This window comes from Hemitrygon akajei, chromosome 1 (assembly GCF_048418815.1).
Source record: "Hemitrygon akajei chromosome 1, sHemAka1.3, whole genome shotgun sequence".
NCBI lineage: Eukaryota > Metazoa > Chordata > Chondrichthyes > Myliobatiformes > Dasyatidae > Hemitrygon > Hemitrygon akajei.
The window spans coordinates 179692668-179708128 of NC_133124.1; the positions used below are offsets into that span (position 1 = coordinate 179692668).

Below are 15461 nucleotides of genomic sequence, written 5' to 3' on the forward strand. Positions count from 1 at the left end.
TGTGGAGGGAGCTTCACTCTGTGTCTGACCCCGGATTCTGCAATTGGCCTTTCCGCAGGTGTGCCTTTCGCTGACCGCCAAGCGATTAGCCCGTAAGAACTGTGTGGTGAAGAACCTGGAGGCAGTGGAGACACTGGGATCGACCTCTGTAATCTGCTCAGACAAAACAGGGACGCTGACACAGAACCGGATGACAGTTTCTCACCTGTGGTTTGACAATCACATCCACTCTGCTGACACCACAGAGGATCAGTCAGGTGAGGAGGGAGGGAGAGCTGTGGGGAGGGATCACTGTGGGAGGGGCGGTGAGGAGGGAGCGCTGTAGGAGGGCGGTGAGGAGGGAGCGCTGTGGGAGGGGCGGTTAGGAGGGAGCGCTGTGGGAGGGGCGGTGAGGAGGGAGCGCTGTGGGAGGGGCGGTTAGGAGGGATCGCTGTGGGAGGGGCGGTGAGGAGGGAGCGCTGTGGGGAGGGCGGTGAGGAGGGAGCGCTGTGGGAGGGGTGGTGAGGAGGGAGCGCTGTGGGAGGGGCGGTGAGGAGGGAGCGCTGTAGGAGGGGTGGTGAGGAGGGAGCGCTGTAGGAGGGGTGGTGAGGAGGGAGCGCTGTGGGAGGGGCGGTGAGGAGGGAGCGCTGTTGGAGGAACGTTGAGGAGGGAGAGCTGTGGGCGGGGTGGTGAGGAGGGAGCTCTGTGGGAGAGACGGTGAGGAGGGAGCGCTGTGGGAGGGGCGGTGAGGAGGGAGCGCTGTGGGAGGAAGCATTGGAGAGGGTCCCTGGGGTCGGTGTACTCTCTTTTACAGTTGTTATCCCGCAGGTCAGAGCTTTGACCAGACTTCGGAAACGTGGAGATCCCTGTCACGCGTGGCCACTCTCTGCAACCGCGCCATCTTCCGCCCCAACCAAGAAGGCATCCCCATCCCCAAGGTGAGGGGGTGTGTGTGGGAGGGAGACAGACACATGCATCTGATCTTCGGGCATTCGCCCACTCACACTCTCTGCTCATTCACAAAATTACTATCACTGGGGGCAATTCCACGCACACACCGAAAATGTCCCACGCACTCATTATCTCGAACTCTCTTAACTTGCACCTTGGTCACTCCCTCTCTGCCCACTCCGACCACTGATCCACGACCCTCCTCTTACCCTGTTCTCCCCCTTTCACACTCTCTAGTTCTTGCTCTCCCTCTGCTAACTTCCTCCCTCCCCCCCCGCGCTCTCTGCCCCGCATCCCCCCCCCCGCGCTCTCTGCCCCGCGCCCCCTCGCGCTCTCTGCCCCGCGCCCCCCCCGCACTCTCTGCCCCGCGCCCCCCCCGCACTCTCTGCCCCGCGCCCCCCCCCGCACTCTCTGCCCCGTGCCCCCCCGCACTCTCTGCCCCGCGCCCCCCCCGCACTCTCTGCCCCGTGCCCCCCCGCACTCTCTGCCCCGCGCCCCCCCCGCACTCTCTGCCCCGCGCCCCCCCCCGCACTCTCTGCCCCGTGCCCCCCCCGCACTCTCTGCCCCGCGCCCCCCCCGCACTCTCTGCCCCGTGCCCCCCCCCGCACTCTCTGCCCTGCGCCCCCCCGCACTCTCTGCCCCGTGCCCCCCCCCCGCACTCTCTGCCCCGTGCCTCCCCGCACTCTCTGCCCCGCGCCCCCCCCGCGCTCTCTGCCCCGCGCCCCCCCCGTGCCCCCCCGCACTCTCTGCCCCGCGCCCCCCCCGCGCTCTCTGCCCCGCGCCCCCCCCGTGCCCCCCCGCACTCTCTGCCCCGTGCCCCCCCCGCGCTCTCTGCCCCGTGCCCCCCCCCCCCGCACTCTCTGCGGAGACCTTTGGTCACTCTCCTTCACACCCGTTTGCGACCCTCTGTCACGCTGGTGTTTGCCGCCTGTCCCGTTAATGCTGACAGTCGCAATCAGACACCCCCACACGGACCTTTGGACTGACCCCCCCTCTCTCGCCACCTCCCCCGGTGCAGAGGGTCGTGATCGGTGACGCCTCGGAGACGGCGCTGCTCAAGTTTACCGAGCTCACCATCGGCAACGTGAGCGACTACCGCAACCGGTTCCGCAAGGTCAACGAGATCCCCTTCAACTCCACCAACAAGTTCCAGGTGAGTTCACAGCGGGGGTGGAGGGCAGGTCAGAGGTCGTGCGCGAGTCCACTGGGTGCTCTGTCAGCACACTTCCCCCTTGGGGCAGCGGCAGGGGCTGTAACGAGCTGCCTTTGCCTCCCCAGCTGTCGATCCACGAGATGGAGGACCCGCTGGACTTGCGCTACCTGCTGGTGATGAAGGGGGCACCGGAGCGGATCCTGGAGCGCTGCAGCACCATCATGATCAAAGGGCAAGAGCTGCCCCTCGATGGGCAATGGAGGGAGGCCTTCCAGACCGCCTACCTCGACCTGGGGGGGCTGGGCGAGCGGGTGCTCGGTAATCACACTGGAGGGGTGGAAGAGTGTGTATGTGGGGGGGGGGGGGGGGGGAGTTAGGCATCACCCATTGCGTGAGGGGTGCTGTGGAGAGAGGGTGCTAGGTGACCACCCCAGGGTGGGGGCAAGTGGGAAAGGTAGGGGGTGGTGTCATGGGAAGAGGGTGGGGGGGGGGGAGAGAGAAAGAGGCAGAAAGTGTGTGGGGGGTGTGAAAGAGAGGGCAGCGGGGCGATCTGATAATATTCCTGTAATATAGGAATGGCGAAGGGAGGTGTGTGAGTGTGTGAGAGAGAGAGTGTGAAGGAGATGGGGGGAGAGAGAAGGAAAGAAAAAGGGAGCGAGAGCAAGAGAATATGTGTGTGTGTGGGGGGGGGGGTAAATGTGACCAATGATTCACTGTGTCAATTTTCCTGTAATATAGTACTTCTGCTTGCACCCCCTCTATGAAAGGGGAAGGGGGGAGAGAGAGAATGAATGAGAGGGCTAAACAGTGAAGCAGGAGGAGGGAAAGACAAAAACACGGGTTAAATAAGAGAGAGGTGGTAAGATAGGTAATCAGAGAGAAAGGGAGATAGTGAGAGAGGGATAGGAGAGAAGGGGATGAGGCAGGAATAGAGAGAATGAGGCAGGGAGCGAGAAAAAGAGGGAGAATATGGCAGAGAAACTCGGTGAGAGGGAAATAAGCAGAGAAAAGAGAGTGGGAGTGGAGGGGAGAGGGAGAGGGAGTGGGAGGAGGGAGAGGGACCATGTTAACTTTCCTGTCATACTTTGAGAGGGGGAATGGAAGAGGAGCAGAATGAGGCGGGAAGCCTTCGGGGTGAAACCCCAGGGGCAGGGAGGCCCGTGTTCTCACCCATGTGCGCCGTGTTCCTGCCCCCCCCCCCCCCCAGGGTTCTGCCATATTTACCTGCCGGAGAAGGAGTACCCCCCGTGACTACACCTTCGACACGGACGAGATGAACTTCCCCACCAGCGGGCTCTGCTTCGACGGCCTGATATCGATGATTGACCCCCCCAGAGCCACCGTCCCAGATGCCGTGATGAAATGCCGTACCGCGGGGATCCGAGTGAGTGGGGAGGAAAGCCCGGGGGGGGGGGGGTCGGGGGCTGTCAGGGGAGGTGGTTATATATCGAGTAGCAGACAACCAGCAGTTGGTTGCAAGCTAGGGTCTAATCCAGGGGTTTATATTGTAGAATAACAGAGCTCTGGAAGTGGGTTACAGGCTGGGGCCTAATCCAGGGGTTTATATATAGAATAACATATCCCCAGATGTGGGTTACAGGCTGGGATCTAATCCAGGGGGTTTATATATAGAATAACAGATCCCTGGAGTGGGTTATGGACTGGGATCTAATCCAGAGGGGTTTATATATAGAACAACATATCCCCAGATGTGGGTTACAGGCTGGGATCTAATCCAGGGGTTCAGGGGGTTTATTTAAAGAACAATATTTCTCCAGGTGTGTGTACAGACTGGGATCTAATCCAGGAGTTCAGGGGGTTTATATATAAAATAACAGATCCCCGGATGTGGGTTACAGGCTGGGATCTAATCCAGGGGCTCAGACTTTGCTGACAGTGGGTGGGAGTGAAGAGCCTGTGAGAAGGTTTCCATCGCTCTGTCCTGTGCAGGTGATCATGGTGACCGGTGACCACCCCATCACCGCCAAGGCCATCGCCTGCAGTGTGGGCATCATCTCCGAAGGCAGTGAGACCGTGGAGGACATCGCAGCTCGCAGACGGATCCCTGTGGAGCAGGTCGACCAGAGGTAACCCCGCCCCCCCATCTGTGACCCCAAAATCCATTAAGTGAAACGTATACGTCTATTGTAGTGCAAAGTGGTCTCGTTATTTTTATACTGAGGTGGAGATCAGGGTTGTGCCGGGAGGTTCAGGAACCGAACGGTTGAAGGGAAGTAACTTCCTGAACCTGGTGGTGTGGGACTTCAGGCGTCTGTACCTCCTGCCCGATGGGATCTGTGAGAAGATGGCGTGGCCCAGATGGTGGGGTCGTTGATGCCTTCTCGAGGCAGCGCCTCCTGTAGATAATACCGATGGTGGGGAGGGATGTGTCTGGGATGTATGGGGCCGAGCCCACCGCTCTCTGCACCTTATGTCCTTGTGTGTTTGAATTGCCGCACCAGACCGTCTGTGACCAGTCAGGACACTTTCAGCAGGACATCTGCTGGAGCTGGTGTTCGGTAACAAGCTGAACCTCCTTAACCTTTTTACTGAAATAGAGCTGTTGTGTTGCGTATTCCAAAGGTGGTCTGAGTGCGAAATTATCCCGTACGGTAACAGAAATAGGTGGAGATGGGCAGAACGGCCATATTGTCAGCGTGAGGTAAGAGTGTCTGTCTCTGTGGCTGCAGGGAGGCACGAGCGGCGGTAATCAATGGCGGTCAGCTGAAAGACATGACCTCGGACGAATTGGTGGACATCCTGCGGACTCACCCTGAGATGGTGTTCGCTCGAACCTCACCCCAGCAGAAACTGATTATCGTGGAGAGCTGTCAGAAACTGGTCAGTGACCCCTCCCCCGCCCCGCCCCCCCAGGACCCTACAGCCCTCCCTGTCTCTGTGACCCTCCCCTCCTTCGGTCCCTACATCCCTCCTTGTATCTGTGAGCCCCCATCCCCCCTCTGGTCCCTACACTCCTCCCTGTCTTGTAACCCCACCCCCGACTCCTACACGGCTCCCCGTCTCTATGACCCCCTCTGGTCCCTACACCCCTCCCTGTACCTGTGACCAGCTTCGATCCCTACACCCATCCCTGTCTATGTGACAACCCCCCATTCCAATTCCTCTTCCTCACATCCTCCTTCCCTCTCGTACCTCTTTAACTCCTTCCCCCCGTCTCTGCCCCACCCCCTCCTCTCCCCACTCGTTACTCCCCCTCATCCCCATCTCCCCCCACTCACTCAAACCCCCCAACAATGTTCCCTCTAATTTGAAATGACCAGAGTGCACAAACATCTTGTGCTGTGCAATCTTTTTGCCCAGTGACAACAATTTGTGCGCACTGAATAATTTCTTCAATAAAAACAGTATAAATAGGCCAGGTCTAAAATCTGCAGAAAAATAATTGTCAACACCATCTGCGTCAGAAACAGGAAAAGGAAATGTGATTGCGTACGATCGTGAAATATACTTTACATGCCAACGATGTAGAGGGTGCGCAGTTTAAATTCCTTGGTGCGCTAGCAGCAAAAGATGTGTGCGCATGCACAATTCGGGGAACCATGGCCCACCCTCTCCCTCTGTTTCCCCCTTCACGTTTGCCCGTATTTGGCTCTCTGTCTCTCCCCCCCCCCCAGGGGGTGGGGGAACCAACTGGGCTGAGCCTCCCCTCGCAACTCAAACCCTTTTGGTCCATCTGGTACGCAGGGATTCATCGTGGCCGTCACCGGGGACGGGGTGAACGACTCTCCTGCGCTGAAGAAAGCAGATATCGGGATTGCAATGGGAATCGCCGGCTCGGACGCAGCCAAAAATGCTGCTGACATGATCCTCCTGGATGACAACTTCGCCTCCATCGTCACGGGTGTGGAGCAAGGTGGGAGAGCAAACTCTGTCCCATCACACACTCCCGGGGTCAGGCACAGAGTGAAGCTCCCTCCACACCGTCCCATCACACACTCCCGGGGTCAGACACAGAGTGAAGCTCCCTCCACACCGTCCCATCACACACTCCCAGGGTCAGACACAGAGTGAAGCTCCCTCCACACCGTCCCATCACACACTCCCGGGGTCAGACACAGAGTGAAGCTCCCTCCACACCGTCCCCTCACACACTCCCGGGGTCAGACACAGAGTGAAGCTCCCTCCACACCGTCCCCTCACACACTCCCGGGGTCAGACACAGAGTGAAGCTCCCTCCACACCGTCCCATCACACACTCCCGGGATCAGACACAGAGTGAAGCTCCCTCCACACCGTCCCATCACACACTCCCGGGGTCAGACACAGAGTGAAGCTCCCTCCACACCGTCCCCTCACACACTCCCGGGGTCAGACACAGAGTGAAGCTCCCTCCACACCGTCCCATCACACACTCCCGGGGTCAGACACAGAGTGAAGCTCCCTCCACACCGTCCCATCACACACTCCCGGGGTCAGACACAGAGTGAAGCTCCCTCCACACCGTCCCCTCACACACTCCCAGGGTCAGACACAGAGTGAAGCTCCCTCCACACCATCACATCACACACTCCCGGGGTCAGACACAGAGTGAAGCTCCCTCCACACCGTCACATCACACACTCCCGGGGTCAGACACAGAGTGAATCTCCCTCCACACCGTCCCATCACACTCTCCCGGGGTCAGACACAGAGTGAATCTCCCTCCACACCGTCCCATCACACACTCCCGGGGTCAGACACAGAGTGAAGCTCCCTCCACACCGTCCCCTCACACACTCCCGGGGTCAGACACAGAGTGAAGCTCCCTCCACACCGTCCCATCACACACTCCCGGGATCAGACACAGAGTGAAGCTCCCTCCACACCGTCCCATCACACACTCCCGGGGTCAGACACAGAGTGAAGCTCCCTCCACACCGTCCCCTCACACACTCCCGGGGTCAGACACAGAGTGAAGCTCCCTCCACACCGTCCCATCACACACTCCCGGGGTCAGACACAGAGTGAAGCTCCCTCCACACCGTCCCATCACACACTCCCGGGGTCAGACACAGAGTGAAGCTCCCTCCACACCGTCCCCTCACACACTCCCAGGGTCAGACACAGAGTGAAGCTCCCTCCACACCATCACATCACACACTCCCGGGGTCAGACACAGAGTGAAGCTCCCTCCACACCATCACATCACACACTCCCGGGGTCAGACACAGAGTGAATCTCCCTCCACACCGTCCCATTACACTCTCCCGGGGTCAGACACAGAGTGAATCTCCCTCCACACCGTCCCATCACACACTCCCGGGGTCAGACACAGAGTGAAGCTCCCTCCACACCGTCCCCTCACACACTCCCGGGGTCAGACACAGAGTGAAGCTCCCTCCACACCGTCCCATCACACACTCCCGGGATCAGACACAGAGTGAAGCTCCCTCCACACCGTCCCATCACACACTCCCGGGGTCAGACACAGAGTGAAGCTCCCTCCACACCGTCCCCTCACACACTCCCGGGGTCAGACACAGAGTGAAGCTCCCTCCACACTGTCCCCTCACACACTCCCGGGGTCAGACACAGAGTGAAGCTCCCTCCACACCGTCCCATCACACACTCCCGGGGTCAGACACAGAGTGAAGCTCCCTCCACACCGTCCCCTCACACACTCCCGGGGTCAGACACAGAGTGAAGCTCCCTCCACACCATCACATCACACACTCCCGGGGTCAGACACAGAGTGAAGCTCCCTCCACACCATCACATCACACACTCCCGGGGTCAGACACAGAGTGAATCTCCCTCCACACCGTCCCATCACACTCTCCCGGGGTCAGACACAGAGTGAATCTCCCTCCACACCGTCCCATCACACACTCCCGGGGTCAGACACAGAGTGAATCTCCCTCCACACCGTCCCATCACACTCTCCCGGGGTCAGACACAGAGTGAATCTCCCTCCACACCGTCCCATCACACACTCCCGGGGTCAGACACAGAGTGAGGCTCCCTCTACACCGTCCCATCACACACTCCCTGGGTCAGACACAGAGTGAATCTCCCTCCACACCGTCCCATCACACACTCCCGGGGTCAGACACAGAGTGAAGCTCCCTCCACACCGTCCCATCACACTCTCCCGGGGTCAGACACAGAGTGAATCTCCCTCCACACCGTCCCATCACACACTCCCGGGGTCAGACACAGAGTGAATCTCCCTCCACACCGTCCCATCACACTCTCCCGGGGTCAGACACAGAGTGAATCTCCCTCCACACCGTCCCATCACACACTCCCGGGGTCAGACACAGAGTGAGGCTCCCTCTACACCGTCCCATCACACACTCCCTGGGTCAGACACAGAGTGAATCTCCCTCCACACCGTCCCATCACACACTCCCGGGGTCAGACACAGAGTGAAGCTCCCTCCACACCGTCCCATCACACACTCCCGGGGTCAGACACAGAGTGAAGCTCCCTCCACACCGTCCCATCACACACTCCCGGGGTCAGACACAGAGTGAGGCTCCCTCCACACCGTCCCATCACACACTCCCGGGGTCAGACACAGAGTGAATCTCCCTCCACACCGTCCCATCACACACTCCCGGGGTCAGACACAGAGTGAATCTCCCTCCACACCGTCCCATCACACACTCCCGGGGTCAGACACAGAGTGAATCTCCCTCCACACCGTCCCATCACACACTCCCGGGGTCAGACACAGAGTGAATCTCCCTCCACACCGTCCCATCACACACTCCCGGGGTCAGACACAGAGTGAGGCTCCCTCCACACCGTCCCATCACACACTCCCGGGGTCAGACACAGAGTGAAGCTCCCTCCACACCGTCCCATCACACACTCCCGGGATCAGACACAGAGTGAAGTTCCCTCCACACCGTCCCATCACACACTCCCGGGGTCAGACACAGAGTGAAGCTCCCTCCACACCGTCCCCTCACACACTCCCGGGGTCAGACACAGAGTGAAGCTCCCTCCACACCGTCCCATCACACACTCCCGGGGTCAGACACAGAGTGAAGCTCCCTCCACACCGTCCCCTCACACACTCCCGGGGTCAGACACAGAGTGAAGCTCCCTCCACACCATCACATCACACACTCCCTGGGTCAGACACAGAGTGAAGCTCCCTCCACACCATCACATCACACACTCCCGGGGTCAGACACAGAGTGAAGCTCCCTCCACACCATCACATCACACACTCCCGGGGTCAGACACAGAGTGAATCTCCCTCCACACTGTCCCATCACACTCTCCCGGGGTCAGACACAGAGTGAATCTCCCTCCACACCGTCCCATCACACACTCCCGGGGTCAGACACAGAGTGAGGCTCCCTCTACACCGTCCCATCACACACACCCTGGGTCAGACACAGAGTGAATCTCCCTCCACACCGTCCCATCACACACTCCCGGGGTCAGACACAGAGTGAAGCTCCCTCCACACCGTCCCATCACACACTCCCGGGGTCAGACACAGAGTGAAGCTCCCTCCACACCGTCCCATCACACACTCCCGGGGTCAGACACAGAGTGAGGCTCCCTCCACACCGTCCCATCACACACTCCCGGGGTCAGACACAGAGTGAATCTCCCTCCACACCGTCCCATCACACACTCCCGGGGTCAGACACAGAGTGAATCTCCCTCCACACCGTCCCATCACACACTCCCGGGGTCAGACACAGAGTGAATCTCCCTCCACACCGTCCCATCACACACTCCCGGGGTCAGACACAGAGTGAAGCTCCCTCCACACCGTCCCATCACACACTCCCGGGGTCAGACACAGAGTGAGGCTCCCTCCACACCGTCCCATCACACACTCCCGGGGTCAGACACAGAGTGAAGCTCCCTCCACACCGTCCCATCACACAACAGACTAAATCTCTCTGTCTTTCCTCCCCAATGCTCAGGTCGACTCATCTTCGACAATCTGAAGAAGTCCATTGCATACACGCTGACGAAGAACATTCCGGAACTGGCGCCGTACCTGATCTACATCACGATGAGTGTTCCCCTTCCTCTGGGGTGCATCACCATCCTCTTCATTGAGCTGGCCACCGATATCGTGAGTGTGTGAGCAGCCGTGTGGGTGGGGTCCTCCCGATACCCACTGTCCCAGAAGAACCCAGCGCACTCCCGCTCTGACCCAGTACGCACCCGCTCTGTACCAGCAGAGGCTAGTAAACCCCTCCTCCGATCCCAGCACAATCCCGCACATCTCAGCAAAGACAGCACGCTCCCACCCCATCCCATCCCATCCCATCCCAGCACACTCTTCCATCCCAGCACACTTCCGCAATGTACCAGCAGAGACTTGTCACCCCCATCCAAGCACAACCTCACACATCCCAGCAGAGACCAACTCACTGCTGCTCCATCCCGACACTCTCCCACTCTGTCCAAGCCAAGACCAGCACACTCCTTTCCTAACCCAATACACTCTGGATCCATCCCAGCAGAGACCAGCACCTTTCCAGTTCACCCCATTGCACATTATCCATCCCAGTGGACTTTTTTCCAAGCTGCATACTCCCAGCAGGCTCTCCAGCACACACCCCAGTACCGAACTACTCCAACCCAACAGACACGCATCGTGTCTCAACAAACACGCGATCTGTCCCAGCACAAGCCCACACCGTCCCGTGGCAGACCAGCACACACCCATTCGTTCCCGGTGCAGTCCCTAGGACCGTTCTCTCCCCACCCCTCACACCCGGCTCCCTCTGCTCCCGCTCCTGGGCTGATATCTCCCTTCTTCTCTCCCCGGAACAGTACCCGTCTGTCTCCCTGGCTTACGAGAAGGCGGAGAGTGACATCATGCACCTGAGGCCGCGGAACCCTCGCAAGGACCGGCTGGTCAACGAGCAGCTCGCTGTCTACTCCTATTTCCAAATCGGTAGGTGCACCCCCCCCCCGTCCCCTGTCCCGTCCTCCCTCCCTCCCTCCCCGAGGTGTCAGGGCTCTGGGACGCTGAGTCATAAAGCACTTTGGCACTGAAGGATCCCCTGTACCATTTGTGTTTGAGACTCGCTGGACAATAATTTCCTGTCCTGAACAAGACCGACTACTCTCCACTCATCCTAGACCTTGTCTGTGGCCAGAGAGGACACTAAGATCTCCGTCAAAAGCCCCAGCGATTTCCTCTGTGTCCTCTCACAGTAAGATCCCATCAGATCCTGGGGATCCATCCACCTCAACGTTCTTTGAGGGATCTACCACCTCCTCCTCCCTGATCACAGCCCACACAGACCTCTCTATCCTTACCCTGGACGTCACAAACTCGGAGACCCAATGGTATGTGGGATCTCCAACGTGGAGCATTACGGTATTGAAACGGGCCCTTTGTTCTGTCTTGTCCGTGTTGGCCTGCCCTTCTGTCTAATCTCACCTGTCTGCTCAGTTGAGTCTCTGCCAGCTCACCACCCTCTGAGGGAAGAAGATCCCCTTAAATATCTTACCTTTGACCTCAACATGAGGGGATAACTTTTACACCAATGTCAAATCCCTCATTCTCCTACGCTCCAGGGAATGGAGTCCGAACCTATTTAAACTCTCCCTGAAACTCAAGTCCTGGCAACATCCTTGTAAATTTTCTCTGCACTCTTTCAATCTTACTGATAACTTTCCTGCTCACCATGCTGCAAATTAGACTTCACCAACTTCTTGTACAACTTGAACATAACATCCCAACTCCTGTACTCAGTATTTTGACTTCTGAGTCTCTCTTTATGACCTGACGATAGAACGATATGAGACAGGGATAAGGTGAAGGGTCAGCCTATTCCCCAGGGAAGGGGAGTCCAAATCTAGGGCCATAGGCTCAGGGTGAGAGGAGACAGATTTAAAAAATACCTAATGGAGAACATTCTGACCCATCGGGTGGTGAGTGTATGGAACAAGCTGCCAGAGGAAGTGGGTTTGCCAGCTACAATAGTATCACTGAAGGAGTCGGACGGGCACCAGGATCAGCTTGGGCCAAAGGGCCCGTATCTGTGCCGTGTCACTCTGACTCAGCAGCAGAGATTCGCATCCCACTCGGAATATCGGCCTCCCACCTCACCGGCTCTCCTGCAGCTACATTGCAACTTCAGTGAGGCCACGTCTGTGGTACTGTTTACATCTCTGGTCACCCCGTTACTGGAAGAGTGGAACGGGCCCTGGAAGGCTTGTGAAGGCAGAGGGTCAAATGAATGCAGGGAAATCTGGAGGAAAACCTGGTGTAGTCTGCAAGAGAACTGTGACTTAGGAGATTTGTTTTCCACCAAGACAATGACTCAAAGCATAAAGACAAAGCTACATAGGAATAGTTAAAAACAACAAAGTTAATATCCTGGAGCGGCCAAGTCAGAGTCCAGACCTCAATCCCATTGGGAATTTATGGCTGGACTTGAAAAAGGCTGTTAACTCACGAAACCAAATTAAATCTACTGTGATTCAATGTAAAACATAAAACATGAAAACTCCCAAGGAGGGGGAATATTTTTTTAAGGCACTGTTTCAGAGTGTTGAGTACAGTAGATGGGATGTAATTTGGAGTATTGTGTGGGATTCTGATCACCTACCTACAACCTCAGTTTACAAGGGTTCTGCCGGGACTGGAGGAGCTGAGATAGAGGGAAAGGTTGAATAGGTTATTCCCTGGAGCAGAGGAGACTGACAAGCGATTTGACAGAGGTACACAAGATGCAGTGCTTTTCCACTGATGTTGGGTGAGACTAGAACTAGAGGTCATAGGTTTAGGATGAAAGGTGAAATAGTTAAGGGGAACTTGACGGAGAATTTCTTTCACTCAAAGGGTGGAACAAACTGCCAACACAATTGTCAGCATTTCTGAAAAGTTTGGATAAGTACATAGATTCGAGAGGTGTGGAGGGGATGGTTCAGATGCAGATCGATGGGAGGTATGGGGGGTCTCTGGTTCAGATGCAGGTCGATGGGAGGTATGGGGGGGGTCTCTGGTTCAGATGCAGGTCGATGGGGGAGGTATGGGGGGGGTCTCTGGTTCAGATGCAGGTCGATGGGGGAGGTATGGGGGGTCTCTGGTTCAGATGCAGGTCGATGGGAGGTATGGGGGGGGTCTCTGGTTCAGATGCAGATCGATGGGAGGTATGGGGGGGGTCTCTGGTTCAGATGCAGGTCGATGGGGGAGGTATAGGGGGGTCTCCGGTTCAGATGCAGGTCGATGGGAGGTATGGGGGGTCTCCGGTTCAGATGCAGGTCGATGGGGGAGGTATGGGGGGTCTCCGGTTCAGATGCAGGTCGATGGGAGGTATGGGGGGTCTCTGGTTCAGATGCAGGTCGATGGGAGAGGTATGGGGGGGTCTCTGGTTCAGATGCAGGTCGATGGGAGAGGTATGGGGGGTCTCTGGTTCAGATGCAGGTCGATGGGGGAGGTATGGGGGGTCTCTGGTTCAGATGCAGGTCGATGGGGGAGGTATGGGGGGTCTCTGGTTCAGATGCAGGTCGATGGGGGAGGTATGGGGGGTCTCTGGTTCAGATGCAGGTCGATGGGGGAGGTATGGGGGGTCTCTGGTTCAGATGCAGGTCGATGGGGGAGGTATGGGGGGTCTCTGGTTCAGATGCAGGTCGATGGGGGAGGTATGGGGGGGTCTCTGGTTCAGATACAGGTCGATGGGACGTATGGGGGGTCTCTGGTTCAGATGCAGGTCAATGGGGGAGGTATGGGGGGTCTCTGGTTCAGATGCAGATCGATGGGAGGTATGGGGGGTCTCTGGTTCAGATGCAGGTCGATGGGAGAGGTTTGGGGGGGTCTCTGGTTCAGATGCAGGTTGATGGGGGAGGTATGGGGGGTCTCTGGTTCAGATGCAGGTCGATGGGAGGTATGGGGGGTCTCTGGTTCAGATGCAGGTCGATGGGGGAGGTATGGGGGGGTCTCTGGTTCAGATGCAGGTCGATGGGGGAGGTATGGGGGGGTCTCTGGTTCAGATACAGGTCGATGGGACGTATGGGGGGTCTCTGGTTCAGATGCAGGTCGATGGGGGAGGTATGGGGGGTCTCTGGTTCAGATGCAGATCGATGGGAGGTATGGGGGGTCTCTGGTTCAGATGCAGGTCGATGGGAGAGGTTTGGGGGGGGTCTCTGGTTCAGATGCAGGTCGATGGGGGAGGTATGGGGGGTCTCTGGTTCAGATGCAGGTCGATGGGGGAGGTATAGGGGGGGTCTCTGGTTCAGATGCAGGTCGATGGGGGAGGTATGGGGGGGTCTCCGGTTCAGATGCAGATCGATGGGAGGTATGGGGGGTCTCCGATTCAGAGGCAGGTCGATGGGAGGTATGGGGGGTCTCCGGTTCAGATGCAGGTCGATGGGGGAGGTATGGGGTGGTCTCCGGTTCAGATGCAGATCGATGGGAGGTATGGGGGGGTCTCCGGTTCAGATGCAGATCGATGGGAGGTATGGGGGGTCTCTGGTTCAGATGCAGGTCGATGGGAGGTATGGGGGGGTCTCCGGTTCAGATGCAGATCGATGGGAGGTATGGGGGGTCTCTGGTTCAGATGCAGGTCGATGGGAGGTATGGGGGGGTCTCTGGTTCAGATGCAGATCGATGGGAGGTATGGGGGGTCTCTGGTTCAGATGCAGGTCGATGGGAGTTATGGGGGGTCTCCGATTCAGAGGCAGGTCGATGGGAGGTATGGGGGGTCTCCGGTTCAGATGCAGGTCGATGGGGGAGGTATGGGGGGTGTCTCCGGTTCAGATGCAGGTCGATGGGAGGTATGGGGGGTCTCCAGTTCAGATGCAGGTCGATGGGGGAGGTATGGGGGGGTCTCCGGTTCAGATGCAGGTCGATGGGGGAGGTATGGGGGGTGTCTCCGGTTCAGATGCAGGTCGATGGGGGAGGTATGTGGGGTGTCTCCGGTTCAGATGCAGGTCGATGGGGGAACGTTACCGTTTGGCTTGGAATAGCTGGTTCGAGGGGCCTATTTCTATGCTGTACAGCTGTTTAACTCCACCCACCCCAGACTCTTCTTCCACCCCCATCGCACAAAATCACGTAGCACCAGGCTGAAGGAGAGATTCGACCCCACTGTTACACGACTATTAAATGGATTCTGGTACGATCAGATGGACCTTTGACCTCACAGTCCACCGTGCTGTGATCTTGTTGCTAGCATCACCTCTATTATCCCTGACATGTATCATGAAGTTTGTTGTTTTGTGGCAGTGCAGTGCAGAACATAAAAACAAAATTACTTTGAGCTCTAGAAGTAAGTACATTATGTAAAAGAGGGATAGTGAGACAGTGTTCATCGACTGTTCAGAGATCTAATAGTGGAGGGGAAATAGCTGTTTCTAAAACGTTGAGCCGGTATCTTCAGGCTCCTGTACCTCTTCCCTGGTGCTAGCTATAAGAAGAGTCCTTGTCCCAGGCAGTATA

The 15461-nt window shown here is 57.7% G+C and overlaps 1 protein-coding gene across 1 annotated transcript in view; it reads left to right on the forward strand.

Annotated features, from left to right (window-relative positions):
- LOC140732884 (potassium-transporting ATPase alpha chain 1-like) overlaps window positions 1–15461 on the forward strand; it is a 52131-nt gene that overhangs the window by 27075 nt on the left and 9595 nt on the right. Inside the window, 11 exon segments of the mRNA XM_073055545.1 lie at window positions 59–257; window positions 808–917; window positions 1949–2083; window positions 2209–2401; window positions 3291–3331; window positions 3333–3467; window positions 4034–4170; window positions 4774–4924; window positions 5789–5957; window positions 9979–10133; window positions 10841–10964. Of these exon segments, the coding sequence (XP_072911646.1) occupies window positions 59–257; window positions 808–917; window positions 1949–2083; window positions 2209–2401; window positions 3291–3331; window positions 3333–3467; window positions 4034–4170; window positions 4774–4924; window positions 5789–5957; window positions 9979–10133; window positions 10841–10964 (1549 nt within the window).